The sequence below is a fragment of the Callospermophilus lateralis genome, chromosome 2 (genome assembly GCF_048772815.1).
Source record: "Callospermophilus lateralis isolate mCalLat2 chromosome 2, mCalLat2.hap1, whole genome shotgun sequence".
In the NCBI taxonomy this organism is placed as follows: domain Eukaryota; kingdom Metazoa; phylum Chordata; class Mammalia; order Rodentia; family Sciuridae; genus Callospermophilus; species Callospermophilus lateralis.
The window spans coordinates 168,024,507-168,045,039 of NC_135306.1; the positions used below are offsets into that span (position 1 = coordinate 168,024,507).

The 20,533-nt window shown below is 36.3% G+C and overlaps 1 protein-coding gene across 1 annotated transcript; it reads right to left on the reverse strand.

Moving 5' to 3' along the window:
• Window positions 1-374: 374 nt before the first annotated feature.
• LOC143389700 (mas-related G-protein coupled receptor member X2-like) lies at window positions 375-3,914 on the reverse strand. Its single transcript, XM_076842578.1, has 2 exons — window positions 3,866-3,914; window positions 375-1,374 (listed from the first exon to the last, which is right to left on the reverse strand). Exons 1-2 carry the CDS (start codon window positions 3,874-3,876, stop codon window positions 375-377), a joined length of 1,011 nt encoding a protein of 336 aa, XP_076698693.1. The 5' UTR covers window positions 3,877-3,914.
• Window positions 3,915-20,533: the final 16,619 nt, after the last annotated feature.

Here is a 20,533-nt window from a genome sequence, read left to right on the forward strand (position 1 = left end):
GTGCATTGATGAAAGAAATTGAGATCCCACCCTACACCACCATTACTGTTTTCAGTCTTCTGTTATAAAAAAAAAAAAAAGAAGGTTTGTCAAAAATTCAAAAGTAGAAGCAGTCCTGGACCCCTGAGCTGATGAGTCTCACAAGCAAATGAGGTAAAGCACCTGAGTAAGGCAGGTAGAGAGACACAGTAACCAGTGTTTAACAGGCCCTGTAACACTGGAGATATGGACAATTATTATCTCCAGATTTAAAACTAGGTAACCAACTGAACCAGAGTCTGAGCATCTCCTATATTGATAGGGCCAGGAAGGCTCTCAGAAGCACATGTGTCTGATCAAAGCAGAGGCTCTTGTGAGTTGCCCCAGACTGTTGCTTACTCTCTAAGGTATCCTGATGAAACCCTGCTTCCAGAGTCACCCTCATCAGGGGTGTCCTGCATGGCCCTCTGTAGAACCAGCTTGAGGGTTCCACGCTTCCACCGCTGCTGCCTAAAGGAGCCAACAAAGAAGTAAATTATGGGGTTGGCGCAGCTGTTAACACAGGATAGAACAACTGTAACCCAAAAGGATTCACAAGGAATAGCATCATATCTCAGGATCCAGACTAAGAGGAACCAGTAGATCCCAAAGGGCAGGCCAAAGGAGAGGAAGACCAGAACCGTGAGCCCAATGGTCACATACAGCCTGGTCAGTGGCACCCTCTGTGAGCCACAAAGGATCTTGACAATCAGGGTTAGGCTGGACCCTGAGAGGGTGACAAATAAAACCATCAGCCATGCGGAAGTGATGAAATCTAATGTTTTACACCATTCATACTCATAGTCATCCCACTTAATCAGGAAGCCACAGTACTTCCCTTCAGGGATGCTCAGTGACAGCGACAGGGCCCAGATCAAGGCACACATGACAGCTGATGTGTGTCTCCAGCGGTGGCAGCGGTACCAGATGGGCCACAGGACAGACATGCAGCGCTCAGTGCTCATGGCACTGAGCATGCTCAGCCCTGCAAGATAGGCAAAGGTTGATACAACCATGAAGAAACTTGGAGTGGTCATGGAGATGGAAGAAAAAAAGTTAAAGACTTCCTCCAGGGAGTCTATGATCTGGAAGAACAGGAAGAGAAAGTCAGCTGCAGCCAGGTTGAGAATGTAAATGGAGAAGGCGTTCCTGCGCATGTAGCATCCCAAGAGCCAGAGCACAACTGCGTTTCCTGCCACACCAATCAGGGCAATGAAGAGGGTCAGGAAAGCCAGGATGAGATTCTTCTCATAGCAGTTTGGAAGAATATATTGAAAACTGACATTCATGGAGGTGGTTTCTGTCTCCCGGGTTGGCATGACTGTATCCATGCTCATGAATCCTCCACTGGTGCTGCTGGGAATACAAAAATGATATGAACAACTGCTGCAAGATCTCTGATTCTTAAGACTACCCTGCTATGTGGGAAGTACTGCCCTTCCCTGTGGCACAGGGAAGGGAAAGACAGGCCTGCAGAAGTTAAGTAATCCATCACAGGCCAGGAGGTCATGGGACCTAATTTCAATGCCAGTTCTCACTGACTCTAAAGCCTGGGCCATCTGCAACCCCCTCTTTCTACTGACAGGGAATATTTGATGGCCACAACACACTCACTCACCATCTTAGATTATATTAGATAGATACAGAATCCTGAGCCCAGCTTTCTTTCTGTCCTGGAACAGAGGTTTTGTGTCAGGTTCAGAAAGTTGGAAGCCCCAAGCATGACCACACTCATTCTCACTGAGCAGGAGGGTCCATACAGCAGGGAGAAAGGACATCATAATTAGGCTCATGAAGAGAATATGAGCTATTGGTAGGATACTTGTGAAGACAGCTAGCTCTGAGGTTATAATGACTCAGTGCCTGTTTCAAATTTTGTGAACAAAAAAAGCAAAATCTAAAGAGTATAGCAAGCATTTTCCTTGTACTGATTGTTGTGTCCCCAGTGTCTCCAGCTCTGTATGAGGGTCACAGCAAATAGTCAAGATAGTCAAGAAATGTGTGAAAAACAAATGAATAGAAGAGTGGACAGCCCAAGGGTAGTTGGAAATTTGAGTTAAATGCCACCCAAGCCTTTTTAAGTGACATCAGTCATCGGAAAACATGCATGTCTGTAGACACTGAAGAAAATGCCATTGTTCACGATTCCTCCTGAGGAAAACTCTGATGTGTTGGAAAGAATCCCTTATGTCTGCAGCGGTGGTCCAGGGTGGTCACTCTCATGTCTCCAACCCAGGGAGGGCTAGAATAGGACTTTCATGTTTACCTAGAAGAGTGTAAGCCTAAATTTTAGGGAGAGGTTTCCAGGTTAAATTGAAGTTGTTGCACTTTGAAGAGTGAAAAGGAAGTTTGAGAAAGGGGAGAGAGAATTGGCAATGGAGCTGAATAGAGAATGTTGAGGCATGGAAACAGCCACAAGTGATTAGGAAGGATGTCTATGAGGTGTAGAGTATAAAACTATTGACTTTTCCCCCAGGTGATTTTATGTAGAATTTGTTTTGCATTTTAAAGACAGTTAACAAATTTACTTGTCTGAGGTAAGCATGGGAATTTTTTATTTAAATGCTTATAAATGAAGGACTTTGGTGAAAAGAGAGATGCTCATGCACAAATCAGTTGGGAAACAAATAGGAACTCTCAGGGAGTTAAACTTTAGCAATTGGTTGAAGGATTAATTCACTTTAATTTTCTACATAGCTATCTGTGGCAAATACTAAGAAATTTGCTTCAGGTCTCACCTCAAAAACTAATACTGCCTGGATTTAAACCCACAGGTTTGGATCAGAATCGTCATCCTTCACGAGATCTGACTATAGCCAGTGTGGTGTGTTCACTACACATGGCGAAGGGATATAGGATGAGGCATTTTACTTGTATCATTTATAGTTTATAATTCACTCACCTCTCTTATTAAAATGGGAAAGTCAAATTTTGAAGAGAATAAGGAAGAAAAAGCTAAGACATGGAACAACAAGGGGTAATTGTACAACAATTCCCAGTCTAGAAGCCCTTCATGCCACTGCAAAGGCCCGAGTCACTCTATGTAGAGTGTGCTGAACTCAAACAAGACAAGAGGACCCTAGTGAACCAAGACAGGAACCTCTGGGCATCAAGGGCTGAAGTCACCTCAGGTGCTCTTAGTTCACCTCAGGTGCTCTCAATTCTGATAATTTCTACCCTATTATTTCTAAACATTGTGAAATTGAACCTCTCTCTACTCCATATTATTTTCCTGGGGGAGGAATGAGATTCACCATTCCATGTAACTTTCCCAAACAATGCACATATTGGTAAATTCTACCTTGGTTAAACTCTTCTCATTCATTTTTGGATCATGTATTTTACATGGAGGCTCTGAGAAATTCCAACACAAGTAACATGAGTGACTGGTTTCCTCACAGCACTTTAGCTTTGAAAAGCATACATCCATGTATATTGTCTCCTAAATTAGGAAAGCAGCAGATTTCTCACTCTACCAATAAATTTGAATAGATTATATACCTCTATTATATCCACCTCATTGGCTCCTCTTCCCAGCAAGTGATTGCAGTTTGGGGTTTCTTATGGCCAAATGATCAGGAATTCCAAGCAAAGTATAGTTATAGTTAAGCACAGAATGGGGAGAAGGTCCAACAAAAGACAACTGTCTTGGTTTGCAGCTTTCATAACTCCCACACTCAACCTTGTCAGCCCTCAATGCTGCTGGGAGAGACTGTCAAGTCCCCTGTCTGTTCCTGCTAGAACACATCAAGCTCCTTGTATCCTCCACCTCAAGGTGAATTTATCTGATTGTGGACTAATAGAAAAAAGACACAGCTTTGGGAATAAGTTCTTATAAAAGTTTTACCTTTCTTCCATTCTTCTTATTGGAGGTGATAAGCTGATCTGTGGCAAAAGGAAGAGTCCCCTGTGTTGGACGTCACTATAGGACACTGCTCTGGAGAGATGACTGTAGGGAATGAACTGAAGGCTGGTACTTCAGAAAGTGTTATCAAAATTCAGATAGTCCTGTGATTTCCTCTACTAGGTCTTAAGACAAATGAGAGTGAGGCTTATTTGAGTGATATTCTTCATGAAACGATTCTCAATATTTGGTCTGATTCTATTCATACTTCTCAACGTCTACCATATCCACCTCATTGGCTCCTCTTCCCAGCAAGTGATTGCACTTTGGAGTTTCTTATGGCCAGATGATCAGGAATCCAAGCAAAGTAAGACCATAACCAGAATCTATGCAACTGAAAAATAACACTTTTCTTTACTCAGAATTCAAAGTCCTCATAATCTGGCCCACACCTTTTCCTTATCATAGCAGTTACACACAATTATTTATTTCCAATAAATTATTTATTTCCAATAATTGTGTCAGTTTTATTTCTAAATGTCACAGATTTGCATCAAATAAAAAGAAAAGATTTTGAGTTATTCTCCAGAATCAAAAACTGATTCTAGTTTGTTTTCTAAGGGTTTTTTTAATTATTATTATTTCAGATTTGAGTGGTAAACATATTTTTTTTGAATTAACATGTATTAAAATTAGGATCAACTGACAAATCACAGGAAATGAGAACAAATTAGGATATGGAGATAATTTGAAAAATACGTTTGGGAATTTAAAATATCTATAACTAAAATGCTAATTATTCTTGAAAAATTAGGACAATATTCAATAGAAGATGGACAGTAAATGAAGAAAGGTAGATACATTAAGTGAGAGAAAATGCTAGGATTAAAAACGCTAACAGATATGAAAGTGACATTGAAGAATATTCATCAATAGACTGAACACAGGCTCAGAAAAAAAATAAATATAAAGAACTGAAACTATAAGCTCACTGAAATAATATAATAGAAACTTCCCAAGCTGAAATGTAATGAGGAAAAAAATCTATGCAAATGAAATGTTCATAATCTGTGGGACAGCACAAAAAGTTGTAACTTCTACATAGTTGGAATACCAAAGGAGAACAGAAAAAATAAAGGAAGAGAAGAAATATTTAATGTAATTCTACTTTACAATTTCCCCAAATTATTATGAGAAAACAAACCACAGATGCAGAAAGGTAAGAAAACAGAAAGCAGGATGAAAACAATAGTATAGAAAAGTTAAAAGAACTGAAGAAAATATAAGAAAGAATTAAATTTCATTAGAAGAGTAGATAAGCTAAAGAGAATTAAGATCAAACAGTAGAAATAAAACAAAATGGCAATAAGTAATACATGCATTTCTACAATAGCATTGACTCTACATGGTCTTAGATCTCCAGTTGAAAGACAAGGACTGGCAGATTGGGCTAATAAACAAGACTTAACTGTAAGTTGCCTACAAGAAAAATACCTCATTGGCAAAGACTTTTACTGAATGTGAAAGGATGGAAAATGATACTCCATGAAAATAGAATTCCAGAACATGACAAGGAGCAGACTTTAAGCCAATTTAATTAGAAGAGACAAAGAATGTGGTCACTAAATATGGGTAAAGGGAACAACTGAAAAAGAAGATATAGCAATTGCAAATATGTATGCTCCTAAAATACCTGTATTTAATTTTATAAAGCAAACACTACTTGACATAAAGACTCAGATATGGTTCAATATAATAACAATGTATGATTTTAATAAACCTCTCTCACTGATACATATATCATAAGACATAAAATCAATGAAGATACTGCAGAGTTAGAAAATTATAATCAAATGAACTTAACAGACATCTACAGAATATTTCATTCAACAATAGTCGAATACACTTTCTTTACAATTCCTCTTGGAAATTTCTAAAACAGAGATCATATTTTAGACCATAAAGCAAGTTTTAGCAAATGTGAAAATGTTGGAATAATTCCTTACATTCTATTGGATCATAGTAAAATTACTTAAGAAATCAACAAAAATAAAAACTACAGAATGTCTAAAAACCACATGGACATCAAATATATTTTTGAATGGTAAGTGGGTTGTCAAAGAAATCATGGGGTACATTAAAAACTTCTTAGAATCAAACACAAACAGAAATACAGCATACAAGAACCTATGAGATACTGCAAAGGCAGTTGTAACAGGGAAGTTGATACTATGAGTGCCTATATGAGAATATCAGAGGGCTGGGGATGTGGCTCAAGCAGTGGCGTGGTCACTTGGCATGTGCAAGGCACTGGGTTCGATCCTGTGCACCACATAAAAATGAAATAAAGATGTTGTGTCCACCAAAAACTGAAAAATAAATATTAAAGAATTTCTCTCTCTCTCTCTCTCTCTCTCTCTCTCTCTCTCTCTCTCTCTTTAAAAAATATCAGAAAGATCTCAAATAAAGAAAGTAATGATACAAATCAAGTTTTTAGAAAAAAAAAACAAGCACAAATCAATTCCAAAACCAGTAGAAGGAAAATACCAATAAGGATCAGAGCTGTTAATGATAAAGAGAATTAAAAATAAAAAGCATCAATGATAGAAATGACTCTGCAAAAATATACAATCTAGGCTAACTAAAAGACAGAGAAGATTTAAATTTATCAAATTAGAGACAAAGAATGGGATATTACATCAGAAACTACTGAAATGCAGAGATACTTTACAAATCTATATTCTAGTAAATGGAAAATCCAGAAGAAATGGATAAATATCTAGACTTATATGACCTAGATGTTTGAAATAACAGTGGGTGATTCAATTATACCTCTCTCACTAATATATAAGTTTTCTAGACATAAATCAACAAGATATTACAGAGTATAAACCAAGATAATATATAAAACTTCAATTGGCCAATATAAAGAAAAAAATTGAAGCATTAATAGAAAACTTCCCAACAGAGAAGAGCCCAGGTCTAGATGGACTAACAGCTGAATTTGGTGAGGTCTTTAAAGCAGAGCTCATATCAATACTCATTAAATTATTCCGTAAAATAGTAAAAGGAGAAAACATTTCTAAACCTATCCTATGAAACCAGTATCACCTTGATACAAAAACCAGATGAGGACTTGTCAAAAATAGAATATTAGATGGCTCAGGAGGCTGAGGCAGAAGGATCATGAGTTCAAAGCCAGCCTCAGCAAAAGCAAGGTGCTAAGCAATTCAGTGAGACTCTGTCACTAAGTGCAATACAAAAAAGGGCTAGACATGTGCCTCAGTGGTCACTTGACCACTGAGTTCAATCCTTAGTACTAAAAATAAAAAAAAAAATAAAGAAAAGAATTTTAGAGATAAATACCTTTAATAAATATAGATATAAAAATTCTTAACAAATACTTGCATATTTAATTTAGCAACATGCTAAGAAGATCATGTATGATTATCAAGTTTGTTTCATCACAGGGACATAAGGATGATTCACCCATTGCCAAATCAGTGAAGGTAATGCACTATACAAATAAGATCAAGGACAAAAGCCTCATTATCATCACACTAAATGTAGAAAATCTTTAGATAAATTTTGTTGATAAAGAAATCAAGAAAACAATTCCATTCATATAGCTTTCAATGTTGAAAATAAATCAAGAAAACAATTTCATTTATATAGCTTCAGTGTTTAAAAAATAGGAATTAATCTAACAAAAGAGGTGAGAGACTTCTACAAGAAAAACTAAGAAATTCTAAATATAAACAAACAGCAGAAGATACTACAAGACGGAAACAACTCCAATGCTCATGGGTAGGTAGAAGTAATATTGTTGAAATGACCATATTAACAATAGTATACTACAGATTTAATACCATCTACACCAAAATACTAATGACATTTCTTTGCAGAATAAGAAAAATTAGTCCTAAAATGATATGGAAGAACAAAAAAATAAGAATAGCCACAGCAATTTTGAACAAAATGAACAATTTTGGAGTCATGAGAAGACCCTATTTAAAATTATAATTATCATAAAGAGCTATACAAACAAACCAAATGAGAACCATTAACATCATGAAGAGATAGCCTTCCAAAGGTGTTATGGGTTGAGTATGTGGCGACCCTCAAAAGCTCATGTGTGAGACAATAAATAAGTGTTCAGAGATGAAATGATTATAAACACTATAGCCTAATCAGTGAATTAAATCACTTGAATGGTTAATTGGGTGGTAACTAGGTCAGTAAGATGTGACTGAAGGTAGGTCACGGGGGGCATGGCTTTAATGGTTATATTTTATTGCTGGTGAGCACAGCTCTCTCTCTCTGCTTCCTGCATGTCATCAACTAAGCAGCTTCCCCTCAACATGCCCTTCTGCCAGGATGTCCTGCCACAGTTTGGGCCTATGTCTATGGAGTTGTATGACCATGAATGAAAGTATCTCTGACACCATACACGAAAATACACTTTTCCTCCTCTATGTCATTCTTGTCAGATCTTGTGGTCACAGCAATGCAAAGCTGACTAAAATCGAAGGGGAGAAAATCTTTGCTAGCCACTCTTCCAAAAGAGGATTAAGACACAAAAATATAGAGAGAAATAAAAACTCAACACCAAAGGGCTGGAGTTGTGGCTCAGCAGTAGAGCTCTCACTAGCACGTGCAAGGCCCCGGGTTTGATACTCAGCACCACATAAAAATAGATAAATAAAATAAAGGTATTGTGTCCAATTATAACTAAAAAATAAATGTTAAAAAAACCCTCAACAGTGAAGAGACAAATAACCAAATTAAAAAATGGACAAATAAGCCAAACAAAAATTCCTCAAAAGAAGTACAAATGGCCAAAAACTTTATGAAAAATGTTCAAATCTTTAGTCATGAAGGAAGAGTAAATCAAAGTTATATTGAGAGCTGGGTATGGTGACACATGCTTGTAATCCTAGAGGCTTGGGGGTTGAGACAGGAGCACTGTGAGTTCAAAACCAACCTCAGTAATTTAGCAAAGCCATAAGGAACTCAGCCAGACCCTGTCTCTAAATAAAATACAAAAAAGGGCTGAGGATGTGGCTCAGTGATTAAGCACCACTGGGTTCAATCCCTGCTACCAAAAAAAAAAAAAAAAATCACTGATATCCCGTCTCCCTCCAGTCAGAAAGGCAATCATCAAGAATACGAATAACAACAAATGCTGGGGAGGATTTGGGGAAAAGGAACCCTTGTACACTCTGATGTGAATATGAACTAGTAAACCATGGTGGAAATCAGTACGGAAGTTCCTCAAAAAGCTAAAATAGTAACTACCATATGATCCAGCTGTTTCACTCCGACCCAAAAGAATTAAGAATGAACTATTTCAGAGATACATGAATACTCATATTTATAGCAGCACAATTCATAATATTCAAGTCAGTGAATAAGCCTAGCTGGTGTCCATCAACACATGAACACATGATTGGATACTCTACACACACAAGCACACACACACACACACACACACACACACACACACACGTATATAATGGAGTTTTATTCAGCCATAAAAAAGAATAAATTTATGTCATGTGTAAGGAAATGGATGAATTAGAGACAATTATGTTAAGTGAAACAAGCCAGACTCAGAAAACAAAGTGCCATATGTTTTCTTTCACATAGAAACTAGGGAGATAAAAGGAAAAAAAAAAACAGTAACACATTAATACAGAAAAGAGACAATTGGGGTAGGGAAAGAGGATCATGGGAAGGGAGAAAAATGTCAAATACACAGCCAGCCTAATTATAGCCACTGAGAAGCAAAGGTTTAGTGGTGGAGCATGGAACATCAGAGGAGTGGCCCTGGGTGAGCTGGAGCACATGTGGCAAGCATGAGGCCCAGTGGGACAGTGCCAAGGTAGTAACAGTGTGTGGACCTGTCACCCCACAGTGGACGGGCTCAGGTCAGTGCAGAGGCCCTGCTGCAGAAACCCATGCAGCACTGCATCTCTGAACTCTAAGTATCCACCATCTGAAGACTTCTTCCTGATCCTCCTCAAGCAAATGGATGTGGGGAAGGTTCAAGTGTCAACCAATAGTTAGTACTTTTTAAACCCTTATTAACATAAATTTGGGACAATAACTAGTACTTTTCCAAACCCTGGTTAGCATTAGTTTGGACGAATAGTGTAGACCCAAGTGCTATATAAACCCTAGACTAGTATACTCAGACCAACAGCAACCCCTCTTGGGTCCCCCGCACCATTCTGCAGGAGTTCTGTTTCTATTTGGTTCTATCCACACTTGAATAAATCCTACACTTTCACTCACTCATCCTTGTCTGTGGACTTTATTCTTGGAATTTACCAGACAAAACCCAGAAAGAAGGTGGCGTGCGCTGCTGGGATCTGCTGCAATACTGGAGGGCAGATGCACCAATAAGAATTACAACACATTTCATGGCTACAGAGGCCTGCAGCTTACACAGACCCCAGCCAGAAGAAGAAGAGAGAAACTTGAGTTTCAGAGGTATTGGGAGGAAAAATGGAATAAATTATGTTATATGTCTATATGAATATGCCACAATGAAACTCACCATTCTGAATAATTAATATGCAACAACAAAAAATTTAAGAAGGAAAACATAAAAGCAATATCAAAAATAAAGACAGGAGGAGCCCTCACAACTGATCTGTGCATTTAATTACAATCTAGAGAGAAGAAAATAATAAAAATAATAATAATAATAATGAATTAGAGCAGAAATCATATATAATACAATCAATAAAGAAAATATGTGAAACAAAACCTGGGTTTTGGTGAGAACAACAAAATCAAAAAGCATCTAGTAAGGTTAGGAAATAAAAGAGATAATGAAAATGACTAATGTCAGAAATGATCATGAGTTCAAAGCCATCCTCAGCAAAATGAGGTGCAAATAAACTCAGTGAGACTCTGATTCTAAATCAAATACAGAATAGGGCTGGGGATTTTCTCAGTGGTCGAGTTCCCCTAAGTTTAATCCTTGGACCTCTCCATCCAAAGGAAAAAATGAGGAGGAATATCACTACAGATCATACAGTCATTCAAAGGCATGTAGACTAATATTAGGAATAATTCTATGGCCTCAAGTTTGATTATGTTGATAATAAGTACTGATTTTTGAATAATACATTTACCAAAACTCACACAATAAGTTATAAATGAATAGACCTATATCTATCTATTAAAGAAATTGACCCCAAACTATTTATTTATTTATTAAATTTTAATTCATTATATATGACAGCAGAATGCATTGCAATTCATATTACACATATAGAGCACAATTTTGCATATGTCCAGTTGTACACAAAGTAGAGTAACACCTTTCATGTCTTCATACATGTATTTAGTGTATAAACCACCCGAAGCAAAGGAGACCAGGGTCAGATGGTTTTACTGATAAATTATAGAAAATATGGAAAGAAGAAAAGACACAATATGGTGTCTTCTAGAAAATATAATCAGAGGGAACATTTCTCATCTAAATCTATAAGGCTAAAATTACCATAATATCAAAACTAGACAAGGACTTCAGTAGAAAGAACATATACTCACCATTAAGTATGATACTAGCTGTTCTATTGGTCATATTTTCCTTTATACATTTTATGATGTTTGTGAAACATCTGAAAGAGATGGTTATACAAATTTTAAAATGATCCTTGAAACTCGATAGGAAAATAACTAGAATAATTGCAAAATAGTGGAAATTCTCAACTGTTGCCAAAAAAGATATATGGATGGAAAATATGTATGGGAAAAATATGTATTGTGTTATGTGTTTGAGAATTGCATTTTAAAAACTGATATCCTACTACACATTTTTTTAGAATTACTAAAACCCAATCACTGGCAAAATTAAGTTCTGATAAAAATGTGAATAAATAGAAACTCTTACACAATGATGGGAATACAAAATGGCATAATACTTTGGAAGACAGTCTGGAAGTTTCTAAAACTACCAAATATTAACTTATCCTAAGATCCAGCAATCATGTTTCTAGGGATTTATACAAGTGAGTTGCAAACTTAGGTCCATACAAAAGTCTTCACATACATTTATAGCATCTTTCATCATGTTGCAAAAACTTGGAAGCAACCAAGATGTTCTGATTATCAAATTGTGGACCTCTCATAAAATGAAGTCTTATTTGTCATTGAAAAGAATTTATCTATCATTCTATTAATAACAAAAAACATGGAAAAACCTTAAATGTTTATTGCTAAATGTAAAAAGTCTGAAAAGAGCTATGTACTATGTGATTACAATTAAATATAATTCTAGAGATAGTTAAACAATGTAATAAAAAGCTCAGTGATATCCTGATGATCTGGGGAAAGAGAAGGAAGTTTGGTGAAGCATAAGACAATTTTAGAATGCTAATTATAAAATGCTATTTATGTCACTGAAATGTTAAATATATATAATTTTGCTTTTATCAAAATCCACTGAAGTGTACAATACAAGGAATGAGCCTTAGTGGCAACTACGGCTTTCAGTTTATAATAAAGTATCAGTATAGGCTCATCAATTTTAATGAATATACCACACCATTAAAAAAATCAATAGTAAGAAGAACTATGTAGTTATAAAGATGAGAAGAGCAGATATAGGGAGACCCTCTATGCTTTCTGTGCTATTGTTCTGTAAACCTAAAAAGTGCTCTCAAAATCATAAAAAAATTAGCAAACTATCAAATGGATATATATTTATAACATACATCTACTAAAGAACTGATATTCAGCATCAATTATAAACTCTTGAAAATCAACCATGAAAAGTGGAAACAAAAAAATGTAAACTTAAAACAATTATGAGTAGCCAATGAGTAAATAAAATGATGCTCATTTCAGAAGCTTTTAGGGAAATGCAAATTAAAACAATAAAATGCTACTTTACACTCATTACAATGCCCAGAATTCAAAGGAATGACATGACAATACCGTGCTCATCAGGTGCATTTGCAGCAACTGAACTCCCATATTCTGCTGGTGAGAATGTGAATTAGTAGAGTGACTTGAAAAGCAGTTGAACAGTTTCTTAGATTTATCTTATGACCCAGAAATTTTACTCTATGTTGTTTATCCAAGAAAATGAGAACATATGTTCACAAAAAGCCTTGAATAAAAATGTATGTGGTAGCTTTATTTTTAACAGTCAAAAATTGAAAATGACTCAGATCAATCAATATGAAAATGGTTAAACAGTGGGACTTCTGGAGTCAGTTTTATACTGCTGCTATAAGGAATGAAATAAAAAAATCAACCCAAAAACATAATAATGAGTGAAGGAAGCTAGGAATGGAAAATGTCCATTGTTTATTTCTAAACAAATAAAGACAAAGATAAGATAAAACTGATCTTTTGTGATAGAAATAGGAATACTGGTGGCCTCAGAGCTGGGGCAGGTGGTTACAAGATAAATTTCAGAGATATGAAAATATTTTGTGTCTTGAATGTGTTTCAGGTCACATGGGTGTATTTTTCAACCCAAATATATTAACTATGTAATTGTCACATTTACACAACATTCTTTTGTAATTATGCCATCATAAAAATAATAAAAGAGTATTAAACAATAAATTTTTAAATTAATATATTAATCATTATGTGTAATTAAAATTAATTAATTAAGTAAGTAAATATAGTGATCTTTTCAGAATGAGATAAATTTGATATGAACCATAACCTCCAAGATTAATTAATAAGGTAAATCTCTTCAAAAATCTGCCACAAGGGAATAGAGAGCTCCCAGAGAGAGTGAGTGAATCTCTAAAGTCCAAAAGGAAGGGGAGGAAGGGCACCTGGGATGCTGATGCAGGATATTTGAAAATAAACCACAAGAAGAGAGTCTACCTCAAAATGTACATATGCAAGGTTGTTGGGTAATCTGTCCATAATGTACAACTTTACTTACAAAGAATTTGAAAACAATACACTTAAGTATGAAGTCTCAATTTCAGTAAGTGGAGATGTAGCACAGGTTTAAAATAAAAATCCTTGATTATTTATTTATTCCTTAAGGCATTTAAATAATAAACACTTATTAAGTCAGGGAGACAGAATGTTCTAAGTCCTGCCAAAATTAAAGAAAAGTGTAATTTTAGGCCCAGATTGAAATTTAATTCTTTTAGTATTAAAAATATGTGTGTGTGTGTGTGTGTGTGTGTGTATACAAACACACACACATACATATATGAAACTAGTAAAAATGTAACATTAATGTCTTTCAGGTGCAGTGACCAAGGATATGGAGTTTTCCTGCACTGCTTCCAGCCTTCTGCTTAAAGACAGATTGGTCAATGTGGGAATGGTCTGAAACCCAACATTGTTGAAATTCACACAGGAGGGGTAAAGACTCTGATTAAGGCCATTCAGAGACACTGAAATCACCATTTGTTTGACAGTCCTGTCTCAATTCTCACGAGGATGATTATCATCTTAACTGTTTAAAGATAAGAAGCCCTGGATGAAATCAGTTAAGAAAAACTCCAAAACTGATCAGGAGAGAATTTGGCTGTCAAAGCAAATCTGTCTGATGAAAGCAGAAGCTCATCACTGTCCCAATCTGCTTCCTGCCAGGGTTTCCTGAGGAGGATTTCCACATTCATCCTCCTCTGAAGTGTCCTGCAGAGCCCTCTGCAGAATCAGGAGGTTCTGTAGCTCCTGAAGCCTCGGGTTGGTGCAGATGTTAACAGGGCAGAATATGTAGAAGTGGAAAAGGTGCCAAGACAATGTGTCTATATGAGTCTAAATCCAGAGTAACTGGAACCTTTGGATGCCTGAGGGCAGGCCACAGATGAGGAAGCCTAGGAGTATGAGCCCCATGTACCATAGCCGACTCAGTAGCATTTACTAGGATACAGAGGATCTTAACCAGTGAGACCAGGCTGGACACTGACAGAATCATAAAGAAACAAACAGAAGACTCACCCACATGGCTGTGATGAAATCAAATGTCTGACAAGAATCACAGTCAAAATGCTCTTACAGGAAGTAACAAGAATTCTCTAGTGGGATGCTCAGCAGCAGAACAGGATCCAGAGCAAGGCACATATGACAGCAGACATGTGTCTCCAGTGGCGCTGTGATACCAAGTGGACAACAGAACAGACTAATTGTTGCTAATGGCATGAAGCATGCTCAGGCCTGCAATGTAGGTGAAGGTCAACACCATGTTGAAGAAGTTGTTCCTGTAGATATGGATAAAATGGAAGGTGATGAGATTTAATAGCATATTTATAATGTGTCAGTGAAGGAGAAGAAATTCCACTGCAGCCACATTAGCCTCATGTGCAGATGGAGAAGGCATTTCTGCACATGAGAGATCCCTGGGGACCCAGCACAACCACACCTTCTGCTAGCCCAACCAGGGCAGTGATGATTAGTGAAGGCAGGATAAGGGTAACCTTGACAAAATATGAACGAATATCCTCCCCGTTTCTCTTCACTGTTGTGAAATCAGTTCTCCAGGCTGGAATGGCTGGTCCCATGCTCAGGAACCCTCCACTTATGCTCCTGGCACAAGATGTAATCACCTGCTGCATGAGTTCTCATTCTTAGGACACCTGGCTATGTAGGACTTTCTGTCTCTCTGTTATAGAGGAGGAAACAGTCTTTCAGATATTAAGTAATTTATGAGTTTTGAACCTGGATAAAATCCAGCACTCTGCCTTGGAGTGATGAAATCAGTTAAGAAAATCTCCAAAACTGATTATGAGAGAATCTGGCTGTCAAAGGCTACAGCAAAGGCCTGTTACTGTCCTAGGAAAATTCCATGGTCACAAAAGCCTGACACCACATGCTAGGTCATGATCCCTGGAGACAGGAGGAAGAAATTACATGTAATTGAGCTATACCACTCTTGAGTGTTTCTGAAGGAACCAAGTCAGCATATTACAGAGATGTCCCATGCAGGTGTTTATCACAGCACTGTTCACCATAGGCAAGTTATGGAACCAGCCTAGATGCCCTTCATTGGATAAAAGGATAAAGGAAATGTAGTATTATTGGCATGACAGGGACAGTGTGGTATTATTCAGTCAAAAAGAAAAAAAAGAAAAAGGAAATCATAGCATTGGCATATAAATGGATGGAAATGGAGAAATCTATGACATGGAATGCACACTGTAGGGAAAGCAATTCTAAAATCAATAATTGATACTTCTACCTAAGTAAACTCATGAAGAAAGAACAAATTAAATCAAAAAGCACAAGAAAAAATGATAAAAGATATCAGATATAAATTAAATTGAGAACAGAAAGTGAGTGGAAGAAAACTAATGAAAATAATCTTTCTTTGAAAAGATCATAACAAAATTATGAATTTTTTGATGCAGGTGTGTCACTGTACTATGCTGATTTTGAGTCTTGGGGCATATACCAAGGAGTGAGAAAACTGGGTAAAGTGTTGGTTCCATTCCAAGTTTTCTAAGGGAACTCCATTCTGCTTTCCACATAGTTGCACCAATTTGCAGCCCCACAATGTATGAGTGTAACTTTTTCCCCACTTTCCTCATCAAAATTTATTGCTACTTGTATTCTTGATAATTGCCATTCTCACTGGGGTGCGATGAAATCTCAGTGTAGTTTTAATTTGCATTTCTATAATTGCTAGAGACACTGAATATTTTTATAAAGAAAAAGTGGTATACATACACAATGGAATATTACTCAGCCACAAATAAAAATAAAATTATGCCATTTGCTGGTAAATGAATATAACGAAGGCTACCATGGTAAACAAAATAAGCCAGTCCCCAAAAGCAAAGGCAAGTGTTCTCTCTGATATGTGGATACTAACACAAAACAAGGGAGGGGCTATAGAAGTTTATTGGATTAAACAAAGGGGAATAGAGGGAAGAGAGGGGTTATGGGATTAGGAAAGACAGTAGAATGAGTCGGACATAACTTTTCTATGTTCATATAAGAATACACGACCAGTGACACTCCACATCATCTACAACCACAAGAATGAGATCCTAATTAGGTTGTCATTCTCCATGTACATATAATATGTCAAAATACACTCTACTGTTTTGTATACAAAAAAAGAACAAATGATAAATACATAAATTTTATGGATAAAAAAGAAAATATTGACAATTTTGATAAACCTGTCATCAAGCTAAGCAAGGAAAAATTAAGAAAGACACAGTTACTAATATAAAAAGGGAAAGAAAGGAGGGATCCTTAAGAAAATTAGTAAAACTAAAACACAGTTCTTTGAAAAGATCAATGAAAATAATAGACTTCCAGAAAGGCTAAGGAAAAAAAAGAGAGAGAGAGAGAGAGATCCCATGAATGACTCATATCAGAGTTGAAAGGAGAAAATGCTATAGAGTCCATGAACATTGACAGAATGATCAAGGAGTATTAGGAACAATTCTGTGTCCCCAAATTTGATGGCTAAGTGTGCCAATTTTTAGCAAAATATCAACCAGAATATGGATAATCTGTGTATCTATTCACATTGACTCAAGAATTGACAATTTCCTAAACAGAAGGCATCAGGCCCAGATAGTGATATTCTCTACAATCTATTCCAGGAACTAGAAACAGAGTGAACACTTACATCCTAACGCATTCTGTGAGGTCAGCATTACCATAATATGAAAACTAGACAAAAACTTCCATAGTAGTTCATCTAGTTTCACACCAATTAGTAGTAAATTTGCTCTTGTTTTCACCATGTTTTTACTTTCAGTGTTTTATGATTCTCTATCATCTAGAAACCTTGCTGACCTAGGAAATACTGTCCCTCCCCAGGCATGGCTGGCTCTTAGATATAGCAAACGAATCCCAGGAATATGCCTTTTTTTATGCAAACCAATCAATTCAAAGCCCACACTCCTAACTACCACCTTTATGAAGATCAAAAATGGCAAAAATAGAGAAAATTATGTGTGGGTGAGGCTAGGAGGAAGAGGTATAGGGAAACGCTGAATGATCTTTTTCTGTATACATAAAGATTCTCTAAAAATAATGAAAATAATTGGCAAACTAACAAATGATACATACTTCTAATGAATATATTTACCAAAGGTCATATATGCAGCACTAAACAACTAATCAATAATGAAAAGAGGAAATGATTAAAATGTAAGACACTTACAAAACAATTATGAGTAGAAATGAGTGCATAAAAAGATAAGTCATTAGGGAAATGCAGACCAAAACACAGGAAAATATTAATTTAGAAAGATGACAATCCAAAAGACTGACAGTACCACGGTTCTTGGGTGCATATGCAGTGGCGGATTTTCATACTTTATTGGTAGAAACATGAAATAATACAATCACTTTGGAAAGTAGTGCAGAAATTTATATATTTAGATACTTAAAATTAACATATTATCTTTATAAAATGTAGAACAAAAATATTTATGCATAATAAAAGTAGTAAAACAAAAGTTGTAAGGTCTTTGGAATGAAAGGTAAATTTGACCCAGATTCTAAAAACACTGAAGCTGGTAAATCCCTTCAGAAATCTTCCACAAGGAGTTAGAGAACCCCCAAAGAGGGAGAATTTGTAAAGAATTTCGAAAAGCATAGGGGAAAGAATGGGAAGAGATGCACCTGGGATTCTAATGGAAGACATGTGAAAGGAAATCACAGCAAGAACCCCTGCCTCAAACCTGAAATTTGTATAGATGTTAATTCATCTAGTTATAAAACCTAGTTTCATGTTTGAAATGCTTGAAAATGATGAAAGCAAAAACTATAATGATGATGATTTAAATCTGGTAAGTGAAGATTTAGCACAAGATTGACTTTAAATACAATCTCCTTGAGAGGTCTCAGCTCAAACAGAGGGAGGACCACTATTTGCCAGATGCTTAGCTCTGCCAAGGATGTAGGCACACAGTAGTGTACATCTGGCACATATCCTCCCCATCACAAAGATGTGCAAAAGGAAGGTCAACCCAGACTCAGGTGTGAGGAGCAGAGGCCCAAGAGAAGATCAGCAAAATTGTCAGTTGAACATGCCTCTGCAAAATGGAAAGGAAGTCAAAAGGGCAGCAGGAAAGGTTATATTTCTATGAAAATGAGTAAAACCAAAGAGAAGGGGGAGTAAAGGGAAAAGAGGCAGAAGTGGGTAAGCAAGAAACAAAAGAAGGTTTGCCTGAAGTAAACAGAGAAACTAAAAATAAGTCCAGCCTCTGACCAAGCAAAAGAGAAAGAAGACAAGCTGATAACTACCATATACTATTTCTTATCAGTGGTTCCTCTCTCCCTTCTGGAACAATCCGTTAAAATAATCTTATCAAATATTTTGTGAAAGCAAGTTTTTTGTAGCTCTAGCAATATTTTGAAAAATGTTTCTATTAGTGCCTTATAGTCATGCATAATAGTGGGGTTCATATTAAAATAATCATACATTCATGGAATATAACTTGCTTCCTCTTTCCCTCCCCTCTTCTTCCCCCCATATTCCTCCTGTCTATTCTACTGGTCTTCCTTCTATTTATTTATTATTTTTAAACTAGTGATTTATAGACAAACATACGTTTGTCTATAAATCACTAGTTGAATTCACTGTGGTATATTTTTATGTGAACATAGCATAATTTTGTCACATCCATTCCACATTTTCTTCCTTTTCTATCTCTCCTACCTCCTCCTCAATCCCCTTCCTTTACTCCACTGATGTAGCCTCTTTTTGTGGGATTTGGTCCTCCTACCCCAAACCTTTTCCTTACTTCACTCTAGTTCCCCCCTCCCCCCCAACACAAATTAGATCCTTGACTTTCATCACTGACTGATCTCACTTATCATGATAGTCTCCAGCCATCCACTTAACAGGAAATATCATAATTTCATTATTCTTTATGACTGAGTAAAACTCCATTGTAGTGTGTTTGTGTGTGTATAATTTATATTTATATCATATGTATATGGGTGTGCTTGTATATATATATACACACAGACAAACAGACACACACACACACACACACACACACACACACACACACACATATATATCAAACATTTGCTTGATCCATTCATCTGTTGAGGGGCATCGAGGGCTGGTTCCATAAGTTTGCTATTGTGGATTCCAGCGACGATTTTTAGGGAAAAAATCCCATATTGTCTTCTCACATTTAAAAACTATAAATGTTTTTGTTTTTAAAAAAAGAGTTGAAATCATTGACTGGTTATTCATTGTGGGGGGATATGAATTACAGGAGGCTTTGACTGTCTTCAGTTTCAGCCTAACATTCCGGAGGTGGAAGGGGCAGTTTTGTATCCTACAATACAAAGCATAGAAATTGACAATTTGGAGTCAGAGTGAGGCATTTACTATGTTTGAATATTTTAAATCACTTCTATTTCCATATCACTTTTAGGTGATTTGTTTCCTAAAGAAAACCACTCCTTGATCCTTGCCCTATCAGATCTCTTTGGACTCTGTAACATCTTTGGTCATGGAAGTCAACTTTTTCTAAATGATTTTGATAACATGCTATAAACAAAAATTTGAGTATATAGTATATATTCCATAAAATCGTGAAATAGTGGCCCTTATGTTACAACTTATCAACACTAGAAGATAATGGGACTTATGGAAAATGAGTCTCCATATTTGAAGCAGGAAAGTCACTAGAGTAACTATTATAAAAGAATCAAAATGCAAGGCTTCTTAGATGTTTGGCTTAT